The 23,561-nt window shown below is 43.7% G+C and overlaps 1 protein-coding gene across 1 annotated transcript in view; it reads left to right on the top strand.

Annotated features, from left to right (window-relative positions):
• EXT1 (exostosin glycosyltransferase 1) overlaps positions 1-23,561 on the top strand; it is a 181,438-nt gene that overhangs the window by 143,138 nt on the left and 14,739 nt on the right. Inside the window, exons 2-4 of the mRNA XM_075023849.1 lie at positions 12,051-12,144; positions 14,893-15,000; positions 18,765-18,884. Of these exons, the coding sequence (XP_074879950.1) occupies positions 12,051-12,144; positions 14,893-15,000; positions 18,765-18,884 (322 nt within the window). The remainder of the gene's footprint in view (positions 1-12,050; positions 12,145-14,892; positions 15,001-18,764; positions 18,885-23,561) is intronic.

The raw sequence follows: 23,561 nt of genomic DNA, 5'->3' as shown, positions 1-23,561 counted from the left end.
CCCCTTGTAAACCCTTTTGTCTGGAGAGTCATGTTTTCCTTGGCAATCTGCAAAGCACACCAGATCACAGGTCTCTCTCTGATCTGAGCACTTGCATGCCGATGCCTTTCCCTTTCCATTTGTCCTTGCGCCTGAATTGCTCAAGGAGGTATAAAAAGGCAGTGCAGGGCAGGGAGCAGGCAGAGAGCAAAGGGCTTTTTTGCCAGGTTGGCCGTGCACACTTTCCAGGAGATGCCTGGCTGTATCCCACCAGGGCTGGGGCTGGTAGAGCTGCTCTTGGGTCTAGGTGTGGTGTAGGTGTGCTCCACTGACAGTGGAGCAGAATTGCAAATACACTTGGAAGTTCCCTGCCCTGCCACCCCACAGTTCATTTGGGGTGTTTCAGTGTCTGGCAGACCACAGGAGAAGGTGCTACCATACACCTAACCTGACCTGTGCTTCTCATTAGGGTTCTGGCTATGAAACCTGTGAGCTTGAGGTTTCCTTGCTGAGGTATAAAATTTCTCATGGTTAAAGCTTTATCTGGAGTGGAGACTCCTCCCTCCAAAAGAGAGTCCTTTCAAGCCTGCGCAACTTAATAAATAATTCTGAGACAACTGAATTTGTTGGTTTCTTTAAAGAAACATAATTATTTTAAAATGACAAACTGGTCCCTTTGTTGATAAATGTTTTATATCCTTGCTGCTATGCCTGAATAGCTTGTGTAAATAATATATTAGCTCACAAACAGACGTAGCACGTTCAGGCAGACACTGCCCAGCGGGGCAGAAATGCTAAAAAAGTGAAACAGATGATTCTGTGTGGTGCTGAGCACCAGGAGCAGGAGGGGGTGTCAATAGGGACCGAGAAACACCGTCTGCATCTCTTAGGATTGGTCCTGATGTAGCTCAGATGCCTGACGCTGTGGTGATGCATTAGGGCTACAAATGTGAGCAGTCAGGCATTCACCATCAGCAGGAATGTGGTTTCCCTGTGACTCTTAGGAGCAAACTGAAAAGCGGTGCTCAGAGTTGTGATATGGTCTGGTTTAGATAGTGTTTGGCACTTACATTTGCAGACTAGTTTTCAAAAGACTCGCTTTGCATGCTTGAGAAGAGCTCTCCTTCTAAACGAGTTTTTCAGTTTGCTTTGGTTGGTTATTCCTCTAACTTTGTTCTCAAAATGGGCCTTGATTTTTGAAAAAGTAACTTTGCAAAAATCACATGTGAGGTTCTTTGTGTGTCAGGGCAGGGTCAGGCAGGAGAAGAAGGATATGCACATGCATCAGTGGTTTCCAGATGAAAGTCCTTTGTAAGTAGTGCGGAAGTGTGTACATGTAAGTATGCATGGATGCAAACGTGCTTGTGGGGTTTTGTAGACAGCAATTTTGCATGCTCAGGCTGGGACCTAAAAGTCCCATGTGCCACCATGGGCAATCGTAGAACCATAGAAAGGTTTGGGTTGGAAAGGACCTTCAAAGATCATCTAGCCCAACCCCCCTGCTGCAGACAGGGACATCTTTAAATAGATCAGGTTGCTCAAAGGCCCAACCAACCTGACCTTGAACACTTCGAATGATGGGGCATCCGCAACTTCTCTGGGCAACCTGTTCCAGTGTCTCACCACCCTCAGTGTAAAAAACTCTTTCCTTATATCCAGTCAAAACCTACCCTCTTTCAGTTTGATACCACTACCCCTTGTCTCGTTGAAAGTGGGTAAGACTCTCTCCAGTCCTACTGAATGGAATAGTCAGCTTGATCTCACGTAACGTCAACTGAAGACCACTGGAGTTGCCTAAACAACCCTATAAAAGGTAAAAACCACCTAACAAAAGCCAGCTGCAATTCTAAACTTACACGTAATGGCATGCGGCTCACGTTTTCCGCTGGCTCAGGAGGAGGGGAGAGTCCGGCTTCGAAGGGGACTGGGTGATGCAGAGATGCAGAGGAGCCATGTTCTTGTTCTAGCTGCCTTTTTTGCTGAGAAGAGCAAATCATAGAAAACCTTGATTTTACTGTAGTCAGCAGAAGTGAGCAAGCACAGAGAAGGAGCAGATCTGCAGAGTGGCAGATCCCATTTTACCTGACCACTCTGTGAAGCACAGTCCTAGTTCTCAGACTGCACATGGGGTGGCCTGACTTAGCGTTATGTTAACAAAACTAAGGACAGTAATGGGAGGCATCACTGAAAAACAATGATCAGTGCATTTTTATATTTCTTCCTGCTATCTCCTCTTTTCTCTCTCTTAGAAAATGAAAATTATTTTAATACTCACTGTTGACTGCAATAGGGAAAAATTTTGCAGAGTTCCCTGCCCTACCACAGTTTACACTTCTGCACTGCTTTATTGCAGAAGTCAGTCCTCATTAAGTCCAGAAGATCAGCACCCACTGTCAGTCAGTGGAAACCCACCCTGGACTGTAACAGTGCTGGGATTTCACCCTAAAGTTCAGTGCTACAAAATCAAAATACACGGAATTAGGGTTCTTTTTCTTTCCCCCCCTACTTTGTGTCTTACTAGTATTTTTGAGGTAGCTTTTTCTCATAGAAAGGAGGAAGAAAATACTTTGAGATCCTGAGATGAAGGCAAATATGAGAACTAATAAACAACCAAAATATTGAAGTATCTAGATATCTTGTGGTGTTACCACTCCTGGGGACTAAGCTGCAGCTGACTTATGAGTAAAAATAAATCACTTCCCTATTTCATTCAAAGTTGTTCCATGGGTTTGCTGAACTAATTTTTCCTCCAAGCATGATCACATTTTGGGTCAGCATGCCTAGACAACATGGGGCTCTGCCAGCAGTTCCTGTGTAAAGTCCCTCTTTTTTTTTTTGGAAACAAATCCAGTCATTCATAGAAATGAACTCCTGCATAATTAGAGCCAGTATTGCACATCATCTTTGCTTTCCATTTTTAGATGTTGTGTCTGGAGGACTATAACTTTTAAAGATGCCAACAAGCCACTTAGGAGCTCGATAGCCGTAATGGGAAAATCTGTGGAGCTGAATAGAAAATGATAAGCTTCATAAGGACTATTCTAAATCGTTTGGTAAAGAGCTCAGCCAGACATTCAAAGCAAGAATAGAAGTGATAACCCCTTCTAATTCAATCTTCAGGGGTTTGTACTTTCTCTACTATCCTGCTGAAGTCCCAGTCCTACACGCAGCTTAATGGAGAGGACAGTGTTCTTTACGCCAGAGTCCTCTGGACTCTGCTGGGTCCAGTTATTGGACTGTGGCATAAGCGGGTGCAGAGCACTATTTTATTCACATTTTACCATCCAGGGCTTGTAATCAACCATTTCTCTTTCTAGGTTAGTTAAAACATTCAGTAGCCCCAGATACTGAAGCATGAAACTCTAGAAAACTGATCCTCTTCAGCATTTTTTAACCTCAAGTTTTCAATAAAGAGCTATTTAAAAATAATTAAGAAAGATTTGGAGGCCTTATTTTTTTGACAGGCAGGAGGGAATCATCGGCTTCAGAGACAGCAAGTGTTGACAGGTGAGAGATCTCACAATAAGTCTTTTATTTCTCCTCACTCTGAGACTTTCAGGTATGTCCTGTAATCTCAAAATTAGAGTGGGTGGCAGATGAGCTAAAATTTGCTGCTTTGTTCAGAAAATGCAGTATGGATTTTTCTTTGTTTGGGTCTTTAATCCAAACTGATGCTTTAATAACTGAAATTCCAGTCGTGGGCTTTTTTTTTTTTTTAAAGTTAGAGAATAAATGAGTAAGAAAACTGGCTTTGCAATGGGAAATTACCCCAAAGATGTTCACAGCTGGACTGTCACAGCATGTGAGGTTGGTTAATGGGACCAGATGGGGCTATTTAGGACAAGTGTTTGACACTGCTTCACTACTAGGAGAAGGCTAAAGTCCAAACAAAGTCAGTCTGTGAAGGACAGAATATAATATCCCCATTTTAAAAACTAAAATCATAGAGTCATAGAATGGTTTGGGTTGGAAAGAATCTTAAAGATCACCTAGTTCCAACCTATCTGCCATGGGCAGGGACACCTTCCACTAGACCAGGTTGCTCAAAGCCCCATCCAACCTGGCCTCGAACACTTCCAGGGAGGGGGCATCCACAACTACTCTGGGCAACCTGTTCCAGTGCCTCACCACCCTCACAGTGAAGAACTTCTTCCTTACATCTAACCTAAATCTACCCTCTTTTGGTTTAGAAGCGTTACCCTTTTCCTGTCACTACAGGCCCTGGTATAAAGTGTCTTTCCATCTTTCTTACAAGCCCCCTTTAGGTACTGGAAGACGGCAATAAGGTCCCCCCAGAGCCTTCTCTTCTCCAGGCTGAACAACCCCAACTCTCTCAGCCTTTCCTCATAGGAGAGGTGTTCCATCCCTCTGATTGTTTTCATGGCCCTTCTCTGGACCTGCTCCAACAGGTCCATGTCTTTCCTGTGCTGAGGACCCCAGAGCTGGAGGCAGTACTGCAGGTGAGGTCTCACCAGAGTGGAGTAGAGGGACAGAATCGCCTCCCTCGACCTGCTGGGCACGATTCTTTTGATGCAACCCAGGGTATTACTTCTCTGTTGAAACACTGAGCACACTGAAACAAAGCACACTGTCAAGAGTTAGATATTACTTTCAACTTACTCCTGCATTTTTCTATGCAGAGTACTGGGGAACAAGGCTGAGTAGATGAAGCCCAAGTTCAGGCTGCGTGGAGGTTTCCCCATCAGTGAAATGGAGATGCTGCTTTGTTCTCCTGCTAGCACGCTGAGGTTCTTTATATTAAAATATTCAAAACAAAGTTTGTGATCTCCAGAAAATGGCAAGTTAGAGGTACCATAATGATGTAAAGTGTTGGTGTAATTTATTGTTGGAAGAATCCTATTGGAAAGAGCCTGCCTGAACCACTGGATCATCTTAACAGGTTGGTCTTATCTTTACCTTGTAAGGGTCCAGCAGCTTGATGGGCAGTAAGTGCCAGACGGGCACAACATTTATGTCACTTCAGAGAGCGTGGCAGGGGAAGTTGGTCCACATAAAATCTTACCCTGTGGCTGTGTGCGTGTGCGTTCCTGTGTGTGCATCTGCGCGTGCAAGCATCAGCATTTTCAATGCTTTCCCACCGACCTAGAGGGTATTGAATTCACAATATGTGGTGCTGCATTTACATTCGTCGGAAGATACAAGCGAGTGGTACATTTGCTTCCTCATGGGCTTTTCTTATTCAGGCATGTTGTGAGTTTTCTTGCTGCCAGCACAGCAAGGTGCTGCTGTGAAAACAGGCGCTCTAAGAGGACTTCAAAGCCCAGGAGCCAGGACTTGGTTTTAGAAGAAGCGTTACACGATGCTATTAGCAGGTTGCTGGTAACTGGGGCGTAACGCTGTCTAGAGAGGCACCTTGGCAAGGTTTGCCTCTGACACGCTACTTACGAACCCTCTCTGGCACACTTGCTAAATAAGCAATTCTCTTTAAACATCAAATGATGTTGGTGAGACAGCATTTGCCACTGTATAAGACTACTTGTTCTAGGTGGTGTAAACGCCACACTGGGAGCCAGTTGGATAGTATTTGGCAGTCCAAATGTTGTGTGTGCTTTGCCTGCACCATATAGATTCACAGGGCATCCGTGTAAATATTTAGGCAAAAATCATTAGAGCATTTTTATTTGTTAGAATATGCACTGACTTTAATGGCTTGTGTATCCAAATGTTTCTGTGCATAATATTGAAGTGAACTGAATCCAACTATGATGTCACTGAAGAGTTTAAAGATGATTAAAATGTCAATGGTTACTGTCCATCTTAACTGTAACAAAGTTCCTTTAGCAGTATATTAAAGTGAAAACTCTACTTCCCTGTTCTTCTTTGTTAATCCAATCTTCTGAACTAAAAGAAGATGCTGGCATGGAAAGGAGAAAACAGTTGTACCTTGACATTAGTTGCTGGAGGTTTGCAGAGTTCCATATCCATTGCCAGGCCTAGAAGAATCATGCAGGATTTTCATTAATTTAGCAGCATTTTCAGATTGGGTACATGCTCATACCTGTACTCGGCCATTACCTGTGTGCTGAAATCACTGTTCACACACGCTGCTGCTGTACTTAGACCGTAGCATCCCTTGGAATCCTGCAGCCGGGGCAGCATGGCGGTGGCAGCTGCAGTAATGAACCAGGCTGAAAGAAATACTCCAATGGCTGCTTTTCAGCACTTGGCAAGAAAATCCTTTTTATGTTAGTTTCAAGGTCGTCAGATATCATTATAGCCAAGTATTAAAAATTTCAAAGAAAGGAGGCAGTGTGTTTGATTTATAGAATAATTATCTAGCTTTAGCTCTAACTTGGCTTTGGCAATGGTTTTGCAAGCACTCGAAAATTAAATCCATTTTTTATGGCACTACAAGGTATTATCTCACAGCAAATGATAATTAAACACCTGTGAAATCAATTAGCCCTTTAAGCAGGGGAAAAAAAAAGTTTTCCAATTATGTTTTTGCACCTCCAAACTTTCTAATTCTAGAACCAGCACTTGCAGAGAGGGAGATGAACTGCCAGCCAGTAGCCTGTTAACTGGCATTAAGATCACCCCAAAGCATTGCGCAGCCGTAAATCCAAAAGCAAGCAGTTCACGGCGACGGCACCCTTCCAAGTAGGATGCGTTAGCCTTTTGAGCTCAGTCTTGGGCAGCTATCTATCTAATGCACAGCTGAGCTGTCAGCTTTTCTACAAAGACAGTTACTCACTTGGTGTTTTCAATGCCAAGTTTTATTTGACAGTTTATTTAAAAGCCAACATACCTTAATGGAAACCAAGCAACAAGATGCTCTGTGTGACACAGTGGGTTTCTTTTCAGGCTCTCCAGCCAGTAGTTCAGAGCCATCAGCATTAAGAATTCACACACAGAAAACTGGCCAATTGGTTAATAGCTGAAACTGAACATAGTGGAAAACTGGGAAACACTCTGCCATTTAGCCTTGCGTTGTAGGTGTTTAGTATCTGTCTTTGTTGTAGCACTTGAACTGATGCAGGGACTTTTAGCAGATGCAGCATGCGTTTGTGAGCTTGCAGATTCAGGGAGGGAGCCCTGGACATAGTTGATTAAGTGCCATCTCAATTTTTGGCTCAGGAAAGAAAAAAATAGCTCTAGTCCCATCTGACATCTACGGTGGTATGTGCTGATACACCCTGCCAAAGATGAGCTCCAGCATCTTTCAGAAGATGAATTATGTGTGGCACTGTTAAAATATGTACTGCTGGGTTACACTCATTGTATTTGGTTTGGGTTCTGCTCCTGTATTTCCATCTGAATTTTGATAGCTATAACATACGGCTGGTTTTCAGCTGTATCACCAGAGAGGAGGGAGGCAGGTGAGGATGCTGGGGTTAGCATTCCCAAGGTCTGGCTAGCTGCTGGAGAAGCCACCAGTCATCTGTATCTCAGGTTTTCCATCTATGAAATGGGAATGGTGATGTATCCCGTATCAGTGTTCAGAGGATTAGATAAGAAAATATGTACACTGCTTTGTGATTCCTACATGACAGGTGACATATAGCTGCATAAAGTATGATAATCATTACATCTGGGTAGCTGGACATATCTGCTGGTCTAAACAGCCAATGTCTTTTTAGACCTCTCTTCAATCAATGGTCATGATGATGTGGCTTTGGAAAAAAATAGTCTATATTAAAATTCGTAGTGAAAATGTTTCCCAGGCTAGTTTATAATCTTTTAAGTGTAGTGACATGGGGAAATGCTTAAGCTGTAAGAAGGAATGTATGGCATGGCTGATTAGTCACTGCAGAGCCTCTGCAGCCTGCCTGGGCTCCTTGGGATAATGGTGAACCAGGAATCCCAAGCAGCCCTCTAATCCACGTGCTGATTGACAAGGTCGGCACATCAGAAGAAAAAAAAAAGGGGGTGGGGTGGGGAAAGACAGAAGCAATGTGTTGGATCAAGAAGTTAAAATGGTAAAAGCATTTGGCTGAGCAGCGTTTTTGCTTCAGATAATTGCCCACACGGCGTTGCAGTGTTCACACCTGCATGATAGATGGGGCTGAACATGTTTTCTCAGCTATGGGTGGTAGCAGGGAGGGGATATTTCAATTAAAGTGTGAATAAATTAGCATTGATTACAAATAGAGCTATTTTTTTATGCTGCCTAAAAAGGTATTAGCTATGAACAAGGTGCACTTAATCATAACGGAAGGAAGCCTGAAAGTTAATAAAACACACTGTTGATCCTTACAGAGGGATGCCAGCTTTGGGTTAAATCTGCAGCTATTTTAGTTTTAAAGCCCCAACTGTCATTTTAAAGGCATATGCATTTTGGATTTTAACATGTTTGAATGATGCAGCTGAGGCTCAGGCCAAGCCGACCCTAAAATTGGCAGTAAAATGTTACCTCCGTGCAAGCGTGCAGAATGAAGCAATACAGGAATATAAGCAATAAGCGCGTGCCCCGTCTGCCCAGCAGTCTTCTAACATGGAAACCAGGAGCTTTCTGGAAATAAATACCGTCTGAGCAAAGCAGAGAACTCCTTTCAAAGCTTTCCTATGGTAAAATGCTCAGGAAGATTAACTGCCAGCAGTAAAGGAAAGGAAAAGAAAGGAAGGTAAAGCGCCAGAAGGAGCATGACACCGAAGCAGCACAAGTAAGGAAGAAGTGCCCGGCCGGCCACCCGTGCGGTGACGGTCTTTGCTCCGATTCCTCAGCTGCAAGTGGAGCCTGAAAAACCTCCGTAGCCGGGTAAAACGAGGGCGTCTGGATAGGCAGGTAATGCAGAACTGTCCCCACAAGCTGGCAGCTCTGGGTTTGCAGAAACCACAGCAATGCAAGCTGGAAGACCATAACAGATCTCCCTGCCATCTTCAGACGTTACTGGCTAATGGAAATAAGTAGTTCTGAAAACAGATATAACCCCCATTGCCAGGGGAGAAGAAGAAGAGGTGGCTCTGGAAGAACCTCTTCTGCACACTTTATTTTCTCTGTAACTTAAGGCCCCTCCTCCACTTGTGAGCAGGGTTATAATACTTCATTGCCTCCCTGAGGTCTTGTTGAGATTAGTCAGTGAAGATGGTGGGGAAATCAAGCCCGTCGTTGATGCGATACTGGTATTTGCAATAGCTGCCAGGTCAGTACTTAATGTGCAAGTGTCCTCCTGTAGCTGAGAGGGTGTTCCTAGATGTTTGCACCAGCTCCCATTTCTCTCCTGGACAAGTGAAGGAGAAATCTTAAGTCCAGCAAAGATTTAACTCAGATACCTACCTTTAATCATAGACATTATCTCACTGACTTCACTGAAAGCATTTCAAGTCAGAGTTAAGGGAAGTGCAGAGATGCTTTCAGGTGAGATCTGCATGCTTCCTATGTGGAAAAAAATGCCAATTGTTGATAAGAAATACTCCCTCCCCGCCAAAACACCAGCAAAGCTCAAACCTTCTGCTGCGTGAGTGGTTCCTACAGGGCTGAATGGGAAGGAATCTGAAACTGAGTTTCCCTGACACCTGTTGTACCCCCCACGGCCTGTGGGCTGGAGCTTCATTCACCAGGTAATGTGTTTGTGGCCAAGGTCTCCTCCAAATGCTGCCTGGCAGTCTGAGAAAAACATGAAATGATCCCTGCTGCAGACTTGCCTCTGAACATGTAAACTATTTCCTCCGCAAGCAGTGCTTCAAATTACAAAGCTGTGCTTGCAGCTTGACAGAGATGTTTATGTATTTGTGTCTGGCTGCATGTGTTGTGTGAAAGGCGTTTCTGAATTCGTATTTAAGCCTACTGGGCTATCTTCTGTCTTTCAGCTAAGGCAGGGTGTCCCCATTGCTTTGCGTGCTACCCATGAACTAGTAGGAGTAAAATTAACACATTAGTGTTTAAGGTTTTCAAATAGATGCTTGATCCTGGAGTGGTCGCTGAGGGGGATTAAACTGGAAATCAGTCCCTTAGCACTGTGCTCAAAGATCATGTCAAGTCACCTTAAAACATTTGGGTTGAAATTGCAGAGAAATTTGTTCATGAGAAGAATCTCTGGTGCAGTTCATTCGCTGCAGCAGCTCTCGGTGGATATTGCTTTACTGTGGGTCTGCTCCTGTTGTATTTGCGCGTTCTCCCTGAAGTGAGTGGAAATTTTGTGCCCATACATCAAGGTTAGGATGAGGCTCTCTGTGTACGTGTGATGTAGATAAATTGCTTGATGACCATGAACCGTGCTATGACAGAGCTCAGCAATAAATCACACGTTAGGCTTTAAAACGCACAAATGGGAGCAAGTCGCTAACTGGTTTCCAGGTGGGAAATGGTCAACAAAGTCCTTTTCTTTTTATTTCCTTTGTAAATCTATACTAATATCAGCAAATTAGACAAGAAAGAAAAGGTACCCAATGTAAGATGTCAGTGGCATATGGAGGACTCACTTGTGCTGGCCTTGTTCTCTGCTTTTCTTTGTGTTCTGGTTCTGTCATTGACGTTTCGTGGATATTGTTGCATTCCAGGGTATTAACAGGATTTTACATTTTTAGCTAGCTAATGATGGGGGACTTCTGACTGGCGTATTCTAGCCCTACGGGGTATTCTATTTTTGGTATTTATTAACATTTTCTGTCATGCAATATACAGTGAAAGCAATGAGCCTCAGACCTCTCGGTGTGTAAAAAAGGAATGCTTTAAAATGGCAACTTTTTTTATTATTTTGGTATTCCAGTTTCCTAATATTTTCCCCTGTGTGCTGTGTCACTGCTGGCTGGTGAGCTGGGACATGGCTGCCAATCAATATCCCACACAGAGAAAAAGAAATTGCTGCCACTCAGTTGGAATGTGTGTATATGTATTTTAACCAAAGTTGAGATACGATTAAAAAAATAAAAAAAGTACTTTGAAGTCTGTTTTGTAGTTTTAATTAATGCAACGAGGGTTTTTATTTTACTCTCAGTGCAGATAATCTTAATCCATTCACAGTGACCTTTTCTTGTGCAAATTAGCTATACACGCTTGTTTAAGCAAATGGGCCTTTGCAAGATGTCTCTTCCTAAAGACGGAGCTTATAATTGAAAATTGGCTTACTCCCATCTGTCTGGCCTGTGCGAGAATACAAACGCAGATCTGGAGTTTTTTATATATAAAATATAATCATGTACATATGTATATACATAGACATATACATGCATACAAAAAAATGGCTCTGCCTGCAGGCTATGGTTAAATTAGATTATTAGTGTTAGAAAATTTCAGTGCCACAAGTTACTGTCAAAATAACATCTGTCTGCAGAGTCCAGGACACTCTGGAGAATGGGGGGTGTTTAATCTGGATCCTTTTGTCTCAGACGAGGTCGATGCCATTCACAGTTCCATGGGTTTGCCAGAAGTACGATTAGCTAATAACAGACTGGAAACTGTTAGGATTTGATGTGTGGTTTTGGTGAATGGTTTTGAGGTGATTGATGGAATCGGAAAAAAAACCAAGAGTGTCTATAAGCACTTAAAATTTTAATTCAGAGGAGCAGGGGTCATTGCAGCTATGTGGTTAATTGCCAAAATTTGGCAGTTTATCCTTCTCACCACACTTGACAATAACCACCAACTCATTGTAACCCCTCGTCCTTTTTTAGTGCCTGCTTGATAAGGGAAGGTTTCTTTGGCATAGTTTGAATATTTTTTGCTTCGTACAAACCTCCTGTGCAGAAATGAATGCATTTGTGCATGACTTTGACTAAATCTGAATAGAAATCAGGGTCATAGAAGTGCTGCAACAATGCTTTGGGTATCAAAATATTTAGTATAAGTTTGTTTTTAGAACTCATGCACACCTGTTTTTTATAAAAATGGCTGATTATTGCAAAGGCAAAATTATTTCCTTCCCTCAGTTGCATTACCACTCTCCCCAGCTCTCTCCCATGGTGGTTGCTCCTGAGGATGAACAAAAAGGAGCCGGGGAGATGGCTGACACATGCGTGCACGGAGGGAGCTAGTTAACCTGGTGGTGAGCAGTCTTGGTTGGGGATAATTTTATCCAGATGTGTCTCAACAGCTGTTTGCATTTTCACGCCCAGTTACTCTAGCACTCACCGCTAATTGAATTTTCTCTTTTCTCCCCTGTTCTTGTTAGGTATGATTACCGTGAAATGCTGCACAATGCCACTTTCTGTCTGGTTCCCCGTGGCCGCAGGCTTGGCTCTTTCAGGTTTCTGGAAGCCTTGCAGGTAAGAGCTGCAGCTTAAAGCATCAGCTACATTGGCCGCAAGTCAGCGTGCAATAGCAAGGAGGTGGGGAGGAGGGAAATGTGTTTCATTTCCCTAGTGGACAGTAATCCACTTTGCAAAAGCCTCTATTCATACTTCTGGAGCAATTGGCAGCTTCTTCCCAGGAGAAGCTGAACACTGAGCTCATCTGAAGGTTGAATTGCGTTACCTCCAGGAAAAGGGTTTCCCTGGATGTGGTGAGGCCGAGAGGTTGGACCGGTTTAGAGCAGTATTTTATCAAGCTGTGAGACTTCCCGTGGGAGACACTGGCCTCTACAAGTAAGCCCTGGGGCAGTAAAAATAGCTTGTTTTCACATAGCTAGAACAGACCTGCTTATGCATTGCCTGTCTTGAGATGATCTTTGCTGAACGTGCAGAAGGTGGCCTGGAGGTTGTAAAGCCCCAGATGGAACCTTCACATGAAGGTGGATATAGGCTGATCTCAGGAAGCTCACAGTGTGTCTCGGACGGCACCTGAATCCCCTTCACTTTTTAAAAACATTTTGGTTAATGGTCTCCCTTTTTTTGCTGTTGACTAGCAGCAGAGGGCAATGCAAAGGGACTCCTGAGTCACTGTGGCAGCAGGACTTGGCAACATAGTGACCAAGCCTGACACTGACCTACTCCAGCTGCAACCAGCATGACCTTTTTTTTTTGGCAAGCATCAGCTCAGCCCTGAAGTCCTGTATCTTCAGTCAGCCATACAGAGCATTTTGGGAGATGCTGCAGTCCCCTCTAGAACTGGCATCTGTATTTCTATGGGGGCTGGAGTGGAGGGAAGGGGAGGCTGAGGCGCTTCTTGGTGTCAGTGAGATGGCAAATAAGGACACCTTACAGGGTCCTGCCTCGGGGTGTGCTTTTGCCGTTTGGAAAGTGTCCCAGCATTGGCAGTAAAGCTGTTAATGAATAACATCACTTTTCTTCATCAACCACAAAACGTCCCAGCCTCTATTAAAGAGTATTGATTACTGCAGTCCAGAGCAGCATTCAGGTACCTAAGTGTAGGTGTATAATGTCATTTTAGAAGCCCAGCGGTACCCTTCTGGCTTTCTGCTGCTTCTCCAGAAGGCTTCCAGTAGAACCTGTGTCGTGTCTGCCAGCCTTTGATGGGTTTCTTCGATACCCTAGAGCATCCCAAATGCGCTGGACACTTAGGTTTAACCACTGAACCCCATACCTACTGTCACATGTGAGATCCAAGTTCTGGACTGTCACCTCTTTGCTCCTACTCAGGAGAAGATTAATAGCCTGCAAAGTGCTGTTCCCTCTCCAGCCTCTTCGGAGGAGGAAGTGGGACTGGCTTATTTGGGACGAAGAGTCACTTCAGATCCTCCTGAAGAGCACTGCTCAGCTCTTCACTCATCTGGACCACAAGTCATGCAGCTTCTGTTAGATACATCGTCTCAGGAGAAGAAAGCAGGGAGCGTACCTCACTGTACAGAACTTGGAGGCTCCTGGTCGATGATGATAAAATGCAGGCACTGAGGATTTTCCTAGCAGGCTAGCAGTAGTGTTCACTGATTATGATGAATTCCCAATTTTTGTCTGGCTCCAGGGCATGTTGAAAGATGTAATCCACATTAGTGGAATGTTTTAAACATGAAAACACATTGCTAAGTGTTTTCTGGTTGGCTTTTTTCATGCACTAATTTGATTTCCTTACAGAAGATCACAGTTCTTTACACATTATAAGCATTGCTGTAATGCAGAGACTGGACCGGTCTAAGATCCTATGTGTAGTACATGTTGCCAAGGAAGGTACAGTGGTCTGAAGGGTTCCCTTTTATACCATCTGTTCGGAGGTATGGAGAGGTCTGAAGCCCAGCCCAGACCAAATTCAGAGCACTTAAGCTTGGCTTGATCCAAAGGAAACTGAACCAGAGCACAGGCTCAGTGCAGATCCTCTGGTAATAGGTTCTTTCATCACATCAGGAGGTTTTTGGTTTGGATCTTATGTTGTGATCCAGCTGACCAGAACGTAGTGGAGATCATTTGTTTACAGAAATAACTGCCCTGTTTACTAAATATTCGCAAACTTGCTGTCTGTGCAGAGGACCTTGCGCAACTCATAGAAGATTAAATAATTTAGACAGATCATGCTGGTGTGAAATAGATACTAAATGTGTATGCTTTTTGTTTGTTTTAAGACAGAAAGCAATTCTTATTTTTGTAGGCAGGTGGTGACAGATGAGTTGTGGTTGTGCAGTTCCCTCTGTTTGGAGAGTTGATATCAAACAGGATAGGGAATTCATTCCTCCTTTGTGGAAAAAGTGCTCTGGAATTAAATATGATCTATATTTTCTGTGGGGTTGTCTTGCAACATATTGTAAAAATTGAGGGAGTTAGTTCCCTGCTGTATAGTTCACAAAGCAGCAAGGGAGGCCATCATTTTGTATTAAATTCTCTGATGTTATTACCTCTGCAACATTTTAACAGTTCTGCCCTCATCTGGCAGCATAAGCACCAGATTTCAAATGCCACTCTCCGTGCAAACCCCACCTTTCAGTGAATATGTATAAGCACAAAATGGAGAACCATAAACATTTGGGCTGCCCTCCTGCGGCCTCTAGCTTCTGGTATTCTTTGCCATGTTGCCTCTCCTTCTGAGCTTGTGCAGAAAACTATGGTCACGGTGTTGGTGCAAACCTCAAAACTTGCCCTAGTCATGGGGTACCCGCTAACGACTGCAATGCCTCTGTGTGCGTACAGGCTGCCTGCGTCCCGGTTATGCTCAGCAACGGATGGGAGTTGCCATTCTCGGAAGTGATTGATTGGAACCAAGCTGCCGTCATAGGCGATGAGAGATTGTTATTACAGGTAAGAAAAAGACTGCGGCCTTCAGCAGATCAGTTGATTATTGCCGCTGTCATCTAAATGGACGGGGAAGATGAATCCAAAAGGTCAGGGCTGTAAAAGAATTTTTATCATGAAGGGATTGTCTGTGTCACACTTGCTATGAACACATTTAATATGACATCATTCATTTTTTGACCTGAAGGTCATTGCAGCCACCAGGCCAGATTCTTAAAAGCAGGAGACTCTTATTTTTCCTAGGAGCATGAAATTTCTTCTGGTGTGGAGCACCTGGATGACTCTCTGAGGCAGAGCTGTCCTGTGGTGAGAGAGAAAACATTTGAAGGCAGGTTCTGCTCTAGTCCTTCAGAAATAGTTTATCCTCAGGGGTCCCACCAACGCTGTGTGTCTGGCTGGCAGGTACTGAATGGACCCCTCAGGAAAGCGGGTATTTTCTCAGGCAGGAGTTACCACCTAACAGTTTTGTGGGAAGCAGAATCTGTCCCTTTTCTGGTGTCTGGACTACGTAACATGGCTTTTTGAAGCAGTGTTCATGTCACTAATTGTTAATCTCCTTGAGATCATAGAACAAAAGCAGGTTGAGAAGTTAGAAATTCCCTGTTACCTTCAGTATCTACTTTGGTTTTAGATTCACTAGATTATATTTTTTTTTCTGTTTCCCTAGTGGGTTGTATGGTCTAAATACATTCTGTAAAGTATGTGGAGAACTTGATGTTAGGAAAAGTTCTTGAAAAATTGGTTTCCCCAAAGTAGCGTTTGATCAAATGCCATTGCCCAGCATGAAGCTGAGATCCATGAGATCTGGAATAGCCACTAAGTAGCCACTAAGGGGTTGGGGGGGTGCAGGGGCATTATGGTTGAATTTAACTCATTGCCAGAGTGGCAAGCTCTTGTCATCCATGGAGAGAAGCCTTCAAAGGTACAGGTGTCTTGGCACCCCAAAAATGAAGTACCTTTGAAAATCTCATTAGATGCCTCTTTCTTTACTTGTCTGAAGAAGTAAATATTCATGAAGAGCTGGCCTAGCAAGCCTTGCACAGTGCTGCCTATTCTCCTTGATGTGATACAAGCTGTAAATATAAAAGGGCCATTTGATTTTTGCTTCTGTGGACAGCACATTTTTCTGAGCAAAATTATTTCTCTCTTTAAATAATAATAATTTGCTGATCTTCCTGCTTTCCGGTAACATGCCATTCGTTCTCTTCACAGCTGCTTCCATATTGAACAGCTACTGCACCGTTATTAACAGTGTTTTTAAAGAGCTGGCAGAGGGCCTGAATGTCTGCTCTGGGAAATGTTTTTGTTATGTTACAGTTTTTCATTTCCTGTTTGAGAGCAGCTCGGATGTTTTTATTTGCATATTCTCCTCATCATAGCGCTGGGAGAGCTTAACCCAGCCTTTCTGCATTTATTTGTGCAGGGTGGTTTTTCCCTTCCCCCTACTTATTACTGAAATGACCTTTTATTAAGATGTCATCCCGTTCTAATAATTCCAGTGTAATCCTGCCAGATTAGTATTAATACATCATTTTCCCCACCTGTCTTTCTGGACAAGTAGATTAATAACTAATAGGCAAATGCAGTTAAAATGGGAGCTCTGATTTTTCTTTCCAGATGTTGTAACAGAGCAGGCACCAAGGCTTCTTTTTAACCTTGACACTGTGTTTGCAGGCACTGGCAAGCATGGTGTGGTCTGTAAAACCATAACTTCTTGCAGTAACCTTCACAGTCAGAGCAGCCTTCCCTTTCAAAAGGCGTAGCTGAGAATGAGTATTGATTTTATTTGTTGCTCACACACGTACACACATACACGCAAGGTTGCACATAATGCAGTGCAATGTTTTAAGTTTATAGAAAAAATGCCGTATCACCACTGTGAAGTGACTTTGATCTTGTGTTTGGTGCCAGTAATGATCCCAGGTGTGATTAATACACATGTGTGTGCAGCCAGTATAGGTAATGTTCATTATCCCTCTACTTATTGGAACTTACTGGAAAAGTACTGAAAAGAAAGAATATTCACCCCAAAAGATGAAATTTGATGCAGTTATTTACTGCATCACGTCACGAATAGTGACATGATCAGTTAGAAAAACATGTACTAATACACGTTTTTAGCTTCTATCTTTCATACTATTTTTGCAGGGAATATTGTACATAAAGACCTACATTTTACCTAAAGGGCCTATAGCGAAGGAATGTAAAGTACCATCTTTGACAGACTGACCATTTTCTTCTGTTCCATCTTGCTGTAGTGCTAACTCTCTCATGAGCTCAAATTCTGTATGATACTTAGCAGTGTCTCTGAGATGAAGATCTTGAGAGACGAAAGGCTTACGGAGTAGAGATTGTCCCATCTGACAGTGCACCCTGTAGAGCCATGGTCCTTTTGGACACAGTGTCCAGACCTGGATGCAAACTATGCAGTAAAGAATTTAATGATTCTTGTGGAAATTTTTTATACATAAATTCTTAAAGTCTCAAATTTTCTTCAGGAAAATGTTTTGTGTGAAATCATTTGATTCAGGAGCATGTGAAAGCAAATAATGATCACCACCACCTCTCAGAATATTTGAGGAATAAGCAAAGTGTGTTCTGGTCAGGAAAGGGCAAGATGTGGTGGGGTGCAGATAAACTTCAGAATAAGCTGGGATGTGCAAACACAACACAGAGCTCAGGTATATGCTTTTACAACTAACGACTTAGGTGAAAGATTTGTGAGAAATGAGTGTCTGAGAACGAGGTGGCATAATCCGAAATCACAAAAAAGTAGGCACAAAAGCCCAACTCTTCATTCCCAGAAAAAATGAACACAAATCAGCAATGATTTGGAGATGCCTTTGTGGTACTCTGAGTAGCTCTTGTAATTGAAGCAAACTGCAGTTAAATTCCCTTGATAATGTCAGTTTGCATTGTCAAAGTGGTGTACTGGAGGCCTTGGTCAATGTCCCAAGTTAAAGAATGACACGTACGTACGTTAGTTTCTCTCCAGTGTGGAAGAGGGTCATGGGGATGGGGCAAGATGTAGAAATGAAGCCCTCCCCTTCTGATCCACTGAGCAGTTACATTTTTTAATGGCAAAGCATTGCAGCAGGACAATTTGGGTTTTATTTGTAAGGCAACTTATACCAGAATTAATGTGTTGATTTAATGGAAAGGGGAAAAAAGAAGCAGTGGTTTCCCTTGTGAATAACAGGTGTTGTGGGAGACATTATTCTTTCCACCCACAGAAATTAGTAAAATGGAATTTGATCCACAGGCTCCTAAAAAGTGGAGTCTTACTTAGGATGTTGCTATGTTTTCCTTAGGGCACTTAGTGTTGCCATGCTGCGGTAAATGCAATTCCAGATCCCTTTAATATACTTTGAGAGTGGGGTTTATTGTTGGACTCCCAAGACCTGCAAGTACTAGTTTGTTAAAATACTAGTCCATGAAAAGTTTTGTGCGTGAGGGGTGTATGGAGGTGCTGCTTACTGTGCCACGCCACAGCGCTGGGTAGAGGGAGCTTTTGTTACCATAAACCAACCAAAAACTAAAAGAAAGCAGGTTAAAAAAAATTCATATATTCAGTACCAAAGGTTATAAAGGGTTGTGTCTCATTCGTTTTACATCAAGGCTTTAACTGTTGACACACGCATCTCTGTTGGACAGGAGCACTGAAGCTGTGCAGCTTGCTAATAGAGGAGAGGGCTTGTCAGCAGCATATTAATTTAATGAGATTGCGTTGTTTTCTGAAGCTTCTGACTATATTACATCTTGTATTACAGATTCCTTCTACAATCAGGTCTATCCATCAGGATAAAATCCTAGCACTTAGACAGCAGACACAGTTCTTGTGGGAGGCTTATTTTTCTTCAGTTGAGAAGATTGTATTGACTACACTAGAGGTGAGTAAAAATTGTCTGGGACCTTGCCGAGCAGCGAAGTTTCTGTCCCTGTCCAGCTGCTCCTGTCCTCAGCTGGCATTGAACCTTGGTTTTCATGACATGCAGTTGGTCACTGGGAAAAAAGCTCAGCATCTTGATAAGTTTTCACCTCTAAGGAAGTACTTTCTTCATTATCAGAATCCACATTAGAAAACTGACACGGTGAAAAATGGGAGCTACCCTACACATGGGAGAGTTGTCATGTGTGATCTTGCCTTCGCAAAGCTTTATGGCTTATGAATCACTATCCTTGTCATTGGTAGTCAATGTGTTTCTTTAAGAAACCTTTCTGGAATTCATTTTGGAAAAAATATTACTGTAGAGCTCCTCCTTGACCATACCTTAACATCTTGATGCCTTGGAGCTATTGGTCTGGCTCAAGGAAAAGGAGGAGGCTTGTAAATCACTGTGTGTTATCTCCACACACAGCATAAGGGGAAGGCCTGATCATCCTTATAAAATATTAATGAATAATCATAATTAGACTGCTATTACACAGGGAGACAGATGATCTCAAATGTGGAGAGAATCCTTTCTGGATGCAGAGGCAGAGGAGAGATGAAAGGCTCTTTAGAAGTAGGGCCCAAGCTACAATTTCAAAAGCAGGTTTCTCTTCTAATTGTTTCGCAATTTTGCACATAAATTTTTGACACTCTTTTACCACTGAAAGTGGCTCACTTTGTAGGTGCAAATGCATTCGTCTTATGCTAATGCTTCTGCAATTGCATCCATCTTTGTGCACAGTTGTAAACCTCCACATTTCCCGCTGTGCTTGCTTTCCCCTGAAAACTGCAAATGAGTGCTGCTGTCTGCAGTACAGGTTGCCCGTGGCTGATCTACCTCCAGCTGCTGCAAGACAGTCCCTTAGGTTTTTCTGTGCCATTGAAGAAAACCAGCCAGGGAACATTATCAGAGCCCCTGGCATAGCTATCCTCGCAACGCTCTTCTCGCCCTCGGAAGAGCATGTCTTCATCTGTGCTGCCTGTTGGGAACTGATCTGCATCCTCAAACCCCCATAAGCACTGATGAGGTAGTGATAATTATCACAGCCCGTGCCAGGATCAGACTCACAAGGCTAGAAGACCATGTGCCAGTTTTTGCAGTCTAATTTACCCTTATAGAATCATAGAATGGTTTGGGTTGGAAGGGACCTTAAGGATCACCTAGTCCAACCCCCCTGCCATGGGCAGGGACACCTTCCGCTAGACCAGGTTGCTCAAAGCCCCATCCAACCTGGCCTCGAACACTTCCAGGGATGGGGCATCCACAACTTCTCTGGGCAACCTGTTCCAGTACCTCACCACCCTCACAGTGAAGAACTTCTTCCTTACATCTAACCTAAATCTACCTCCTAGGGACAACGAGGGTGCCTCATGTATCATCTGCCCCTTTCCTGCATGCAGCCCGTTATCATCAGGGATTGCTACAAGGAGAGTGTCGATCAGCTCTCTTCACTGCCCCTCTCCTGCCTGCGAGGAGGCTGGTCTTGAGGGGTCGTAACCTGCAGCCCCCATGGCCTTGGTGTCCATCGCATCAAGCTCCAACACTCACAGATATGTCTTTAGCGCTGCCCTGGGACACGTTGGCCCCTGTGGCCGCAGGTGCTCAGGGGACAGCAAAACCCGTAATAAAGCTGAAGCAGCTGGGCAACCAGCAAACTGGAGTTTCCGCTCCGAGGGGAAAAACTAAAGTGAAAATAAAAATCTTCCTGGAAGGTTTAATTTAATGAAACCCAGTAATGTATGCCTGGTGTTGAAGTTATGTTCTGGGTTTTTTCATTTGTTTGCGAGGGTGGTTTTGGTTTGAGGGGTTTTTTGTTTATTTTTTAATTCAGGACTCTCAGAAATTTTTGAGACAGCTAAGAGGGATTCTGTTCTTATGAACAGATACTTGTTTCACATTTCAACTTGCCTAAGTAAAAGTCCTGAGTTAACTTTCCTTAGGAAAGGAATAAAAAGGTTGAGGAGTGATTTTGGTGTCCAAAATCTGCAAGCAGTATATCCTCTTCTTAAAATCTGATGCCTGGAAGTAAATTCCTAGCAGGATTATTTCTTTCTGGTGGACGTTATCCATCTTTAGTTGTAACACTGTTGTGTCAGAGTGCTGTGATGATGCTAGATAACATCAGAATAATCACTTGCCTGCTGACAGCAGTGCTGGTACATGTCCACATATGAGGATATCAGTATAGAAAGTCTTCACCAACTCAAGTGTCTTCAAGGACATCACAGCTCTCTACTGCCCTTTACCCTGGACACCTCTGAAAACGTTAAGTCGCATTTTAAGGTCCTTGATCTTCTCACAGGATTTGACGGCCTAAGCCAAACCGCTTGTAGCCCAAAATAAGAGGTTTGAATCATTTGGCCAGCAATGCCATATTGCAGGCACAGAGGAATTGCCCAGTGCTGTGGACATGGTGTCGGTTAGGAAACGATGTTCATGAGTGTCTGCTGCAGGCTGGTGAGTGGGAGCACTGGCAGCCCAGCAGTGGACTGCTGCAAACAACATCCAGACGCATGCTCCAGTGTATCTGCACTTTTTGAGCTTGGTCTTCTCTGAAAACAACCCCAAAACATCTCTAAATCCCTGTGTGGCATGCTCAGTCCTCCGCTTGGGAAGAGGAGGGGAGAAGGACAGCACAAACTACAGACAAGAAATGTTTGATGCTTGGCCGGGGCATGTTGAGAAGCAGCAATGATTAAGGCAATATGTGATCTTTTTGAAGTGTGAGGATGAGGGAGACAAAAATATTGGACTATTAATGAATTCCAAAAAGAAAAGGGAGATCTTGCCAGAGATCCTAACCCCTTCCTTCTCTTATTAAACTTCCTGTCATGCCTCATCATTGGAGAGACCGTGTAGCTGCTGTCTGTCTCTGCAGTATGTGCAACGCTATACACTCTGCATTTTAATTGATTGGTCCTCCATGTTATCTTTTTTTATACTTTTCTGTTCTCTTTCTGCCAAGTTGTCTTTCCTCCTCTCTGTGACAGACAGCTAGGTTTCATATGTAGACCAGGAGTGTGATAAATTAATCTTCCGTTTGTTAACCGTGATAAATCACCGAGGCCAGCTCCCCAGCCTGGTGCGGAACCACGCTGGTGAGATTTGTGTGCCTGACGTGCACTGAAGGCTGCGTGTGCTGCGTGGCACCAGGGACCTGCTCTGTGTTAGAGCTGTGCTCGCTCCGGTTGCGCTGAGGCAGCATTGAATGCGAGCCATGTGTTTCCCCTGCAGCCTTGTTGGCTGCCAGCGCGGTGGAAAACTCCACCGTCTGTGAAAACCTCCTGACCATGTAAATTTGCAGACTTCTCCTTATCTGATTATGCCCCAGTTCTGAGAAAGCAGGAGGAAGGAGCTGTAATATTTAGGCTTTGTGGTAAACACTTGAAAATATGTACTTTCTAGGTTCTGTCTTTGTCTAGTGGCATAACTTGCAGATGGAGAAACAGCAGTCATCGTCTTTTTTTTCCTCTTCCCACTACCGTGCAGGAGGTCTGACACTGATACACCTAACTTTCCAAAGAGAAAGATTCAGATATGCTCTTGTCAGTGATGGAAATACAGTCCTAACTTCGTTATTCCGAGACCAAAAAAATAAGTTAAATTAACTTACTCATGTGAGCAAATTACTGCATATTAGCTATGGTAATTGGCTGTAGGCAAAATTCAGGCAAACATGCAAACACCTAACATTTGCCCAGTTTAGCAGTACGTATATCACCACCAGCAGTGGATTGTCTAGCACAATGTAACTGGTGTTTTTTGTCATGGCAATCAAAAATTCCAGGAAAACCACTGCTTGTGTGTCGTGGTTTAACCCCAGCCAGCAACTAAGCACCATGCAGCTGCTCACTCACTCCCCCTGCACCCAGTGGGATGGGGGAGAAAATCGGGAAAAGGAGTAAAACTCGTGGGTTGAGATAAGAACAGTTTAATAAACCAGAGAAGAAGAAACTAATAATGATAACGATAACACTAATAAAATGGCAACAGTAGTAATAAAAGGATTGGAATGTACAAATGATGCGCAGGGCGATTCCCCACCCCCACTTCCCAGTTCCTAAACTAGATGGGACGTCCCATGGTATGGAATACCCCTTTGGCCAGTTTGGGTCAGCTGTCCTGGCTGTGTCCTGTGCCAACTTCTTGTGCCCCTCCAGCTTTCTCGCTGGCTGGGCATGAGAAGCTGAAAAATCCTTGACTTTAGAGTAAACACTACTTAGCAACAACTGAAAACATCAGTCTGTTATCAACATTCTTCTCATACTGAACTCAAAACATAGCACCGTACCAGCTACTAGGAAGACAGTTAACTCTATCCCAGCTGAAACCAGGACATTGTGCCAACACTTATTCGTGTGGTGCAGAGGGAAGGGATGCCATCCAGAGGGACCTTGACGGGCTTGAGAGGTGGGCCTGTGCGAACCTCATGAAGTTCAACAAGGCCAAGTGCAAGGTGCTGCACATGGGTCGGGGCAATCCCAAGCACAAATATGGGCTGGGTGATGAGTGGATTGAGAGCAGCCCTGAGGAGAAGGACTTGGGGGTGTTGGTTGACAAGAAGCTCAACATGACCCAGCAAGGTGCACTTGCAGCCCAGAAAGCCAACCATATCCTGGGCTGCATCAAAAGAAG

Source organism: Buteo buteo, chromosome 3 (assembly GCF_964188355.1).
Source record: "Buteo buteo chromosome 3, bButBut1.hap1.1, whole genome shotgun sequence".
NCBI classification, from domain to species: Eukaryota; Metazoa; Chordata; class Aves; order Accipitriformes; family Accipitridae; genus Buteo; species Buteo buteo.
The sequence above is the reverse complement of the archived record's forward strand: the minus strand, read 5'-3'. Positions and strand labels throughout refer to the sequence as shown.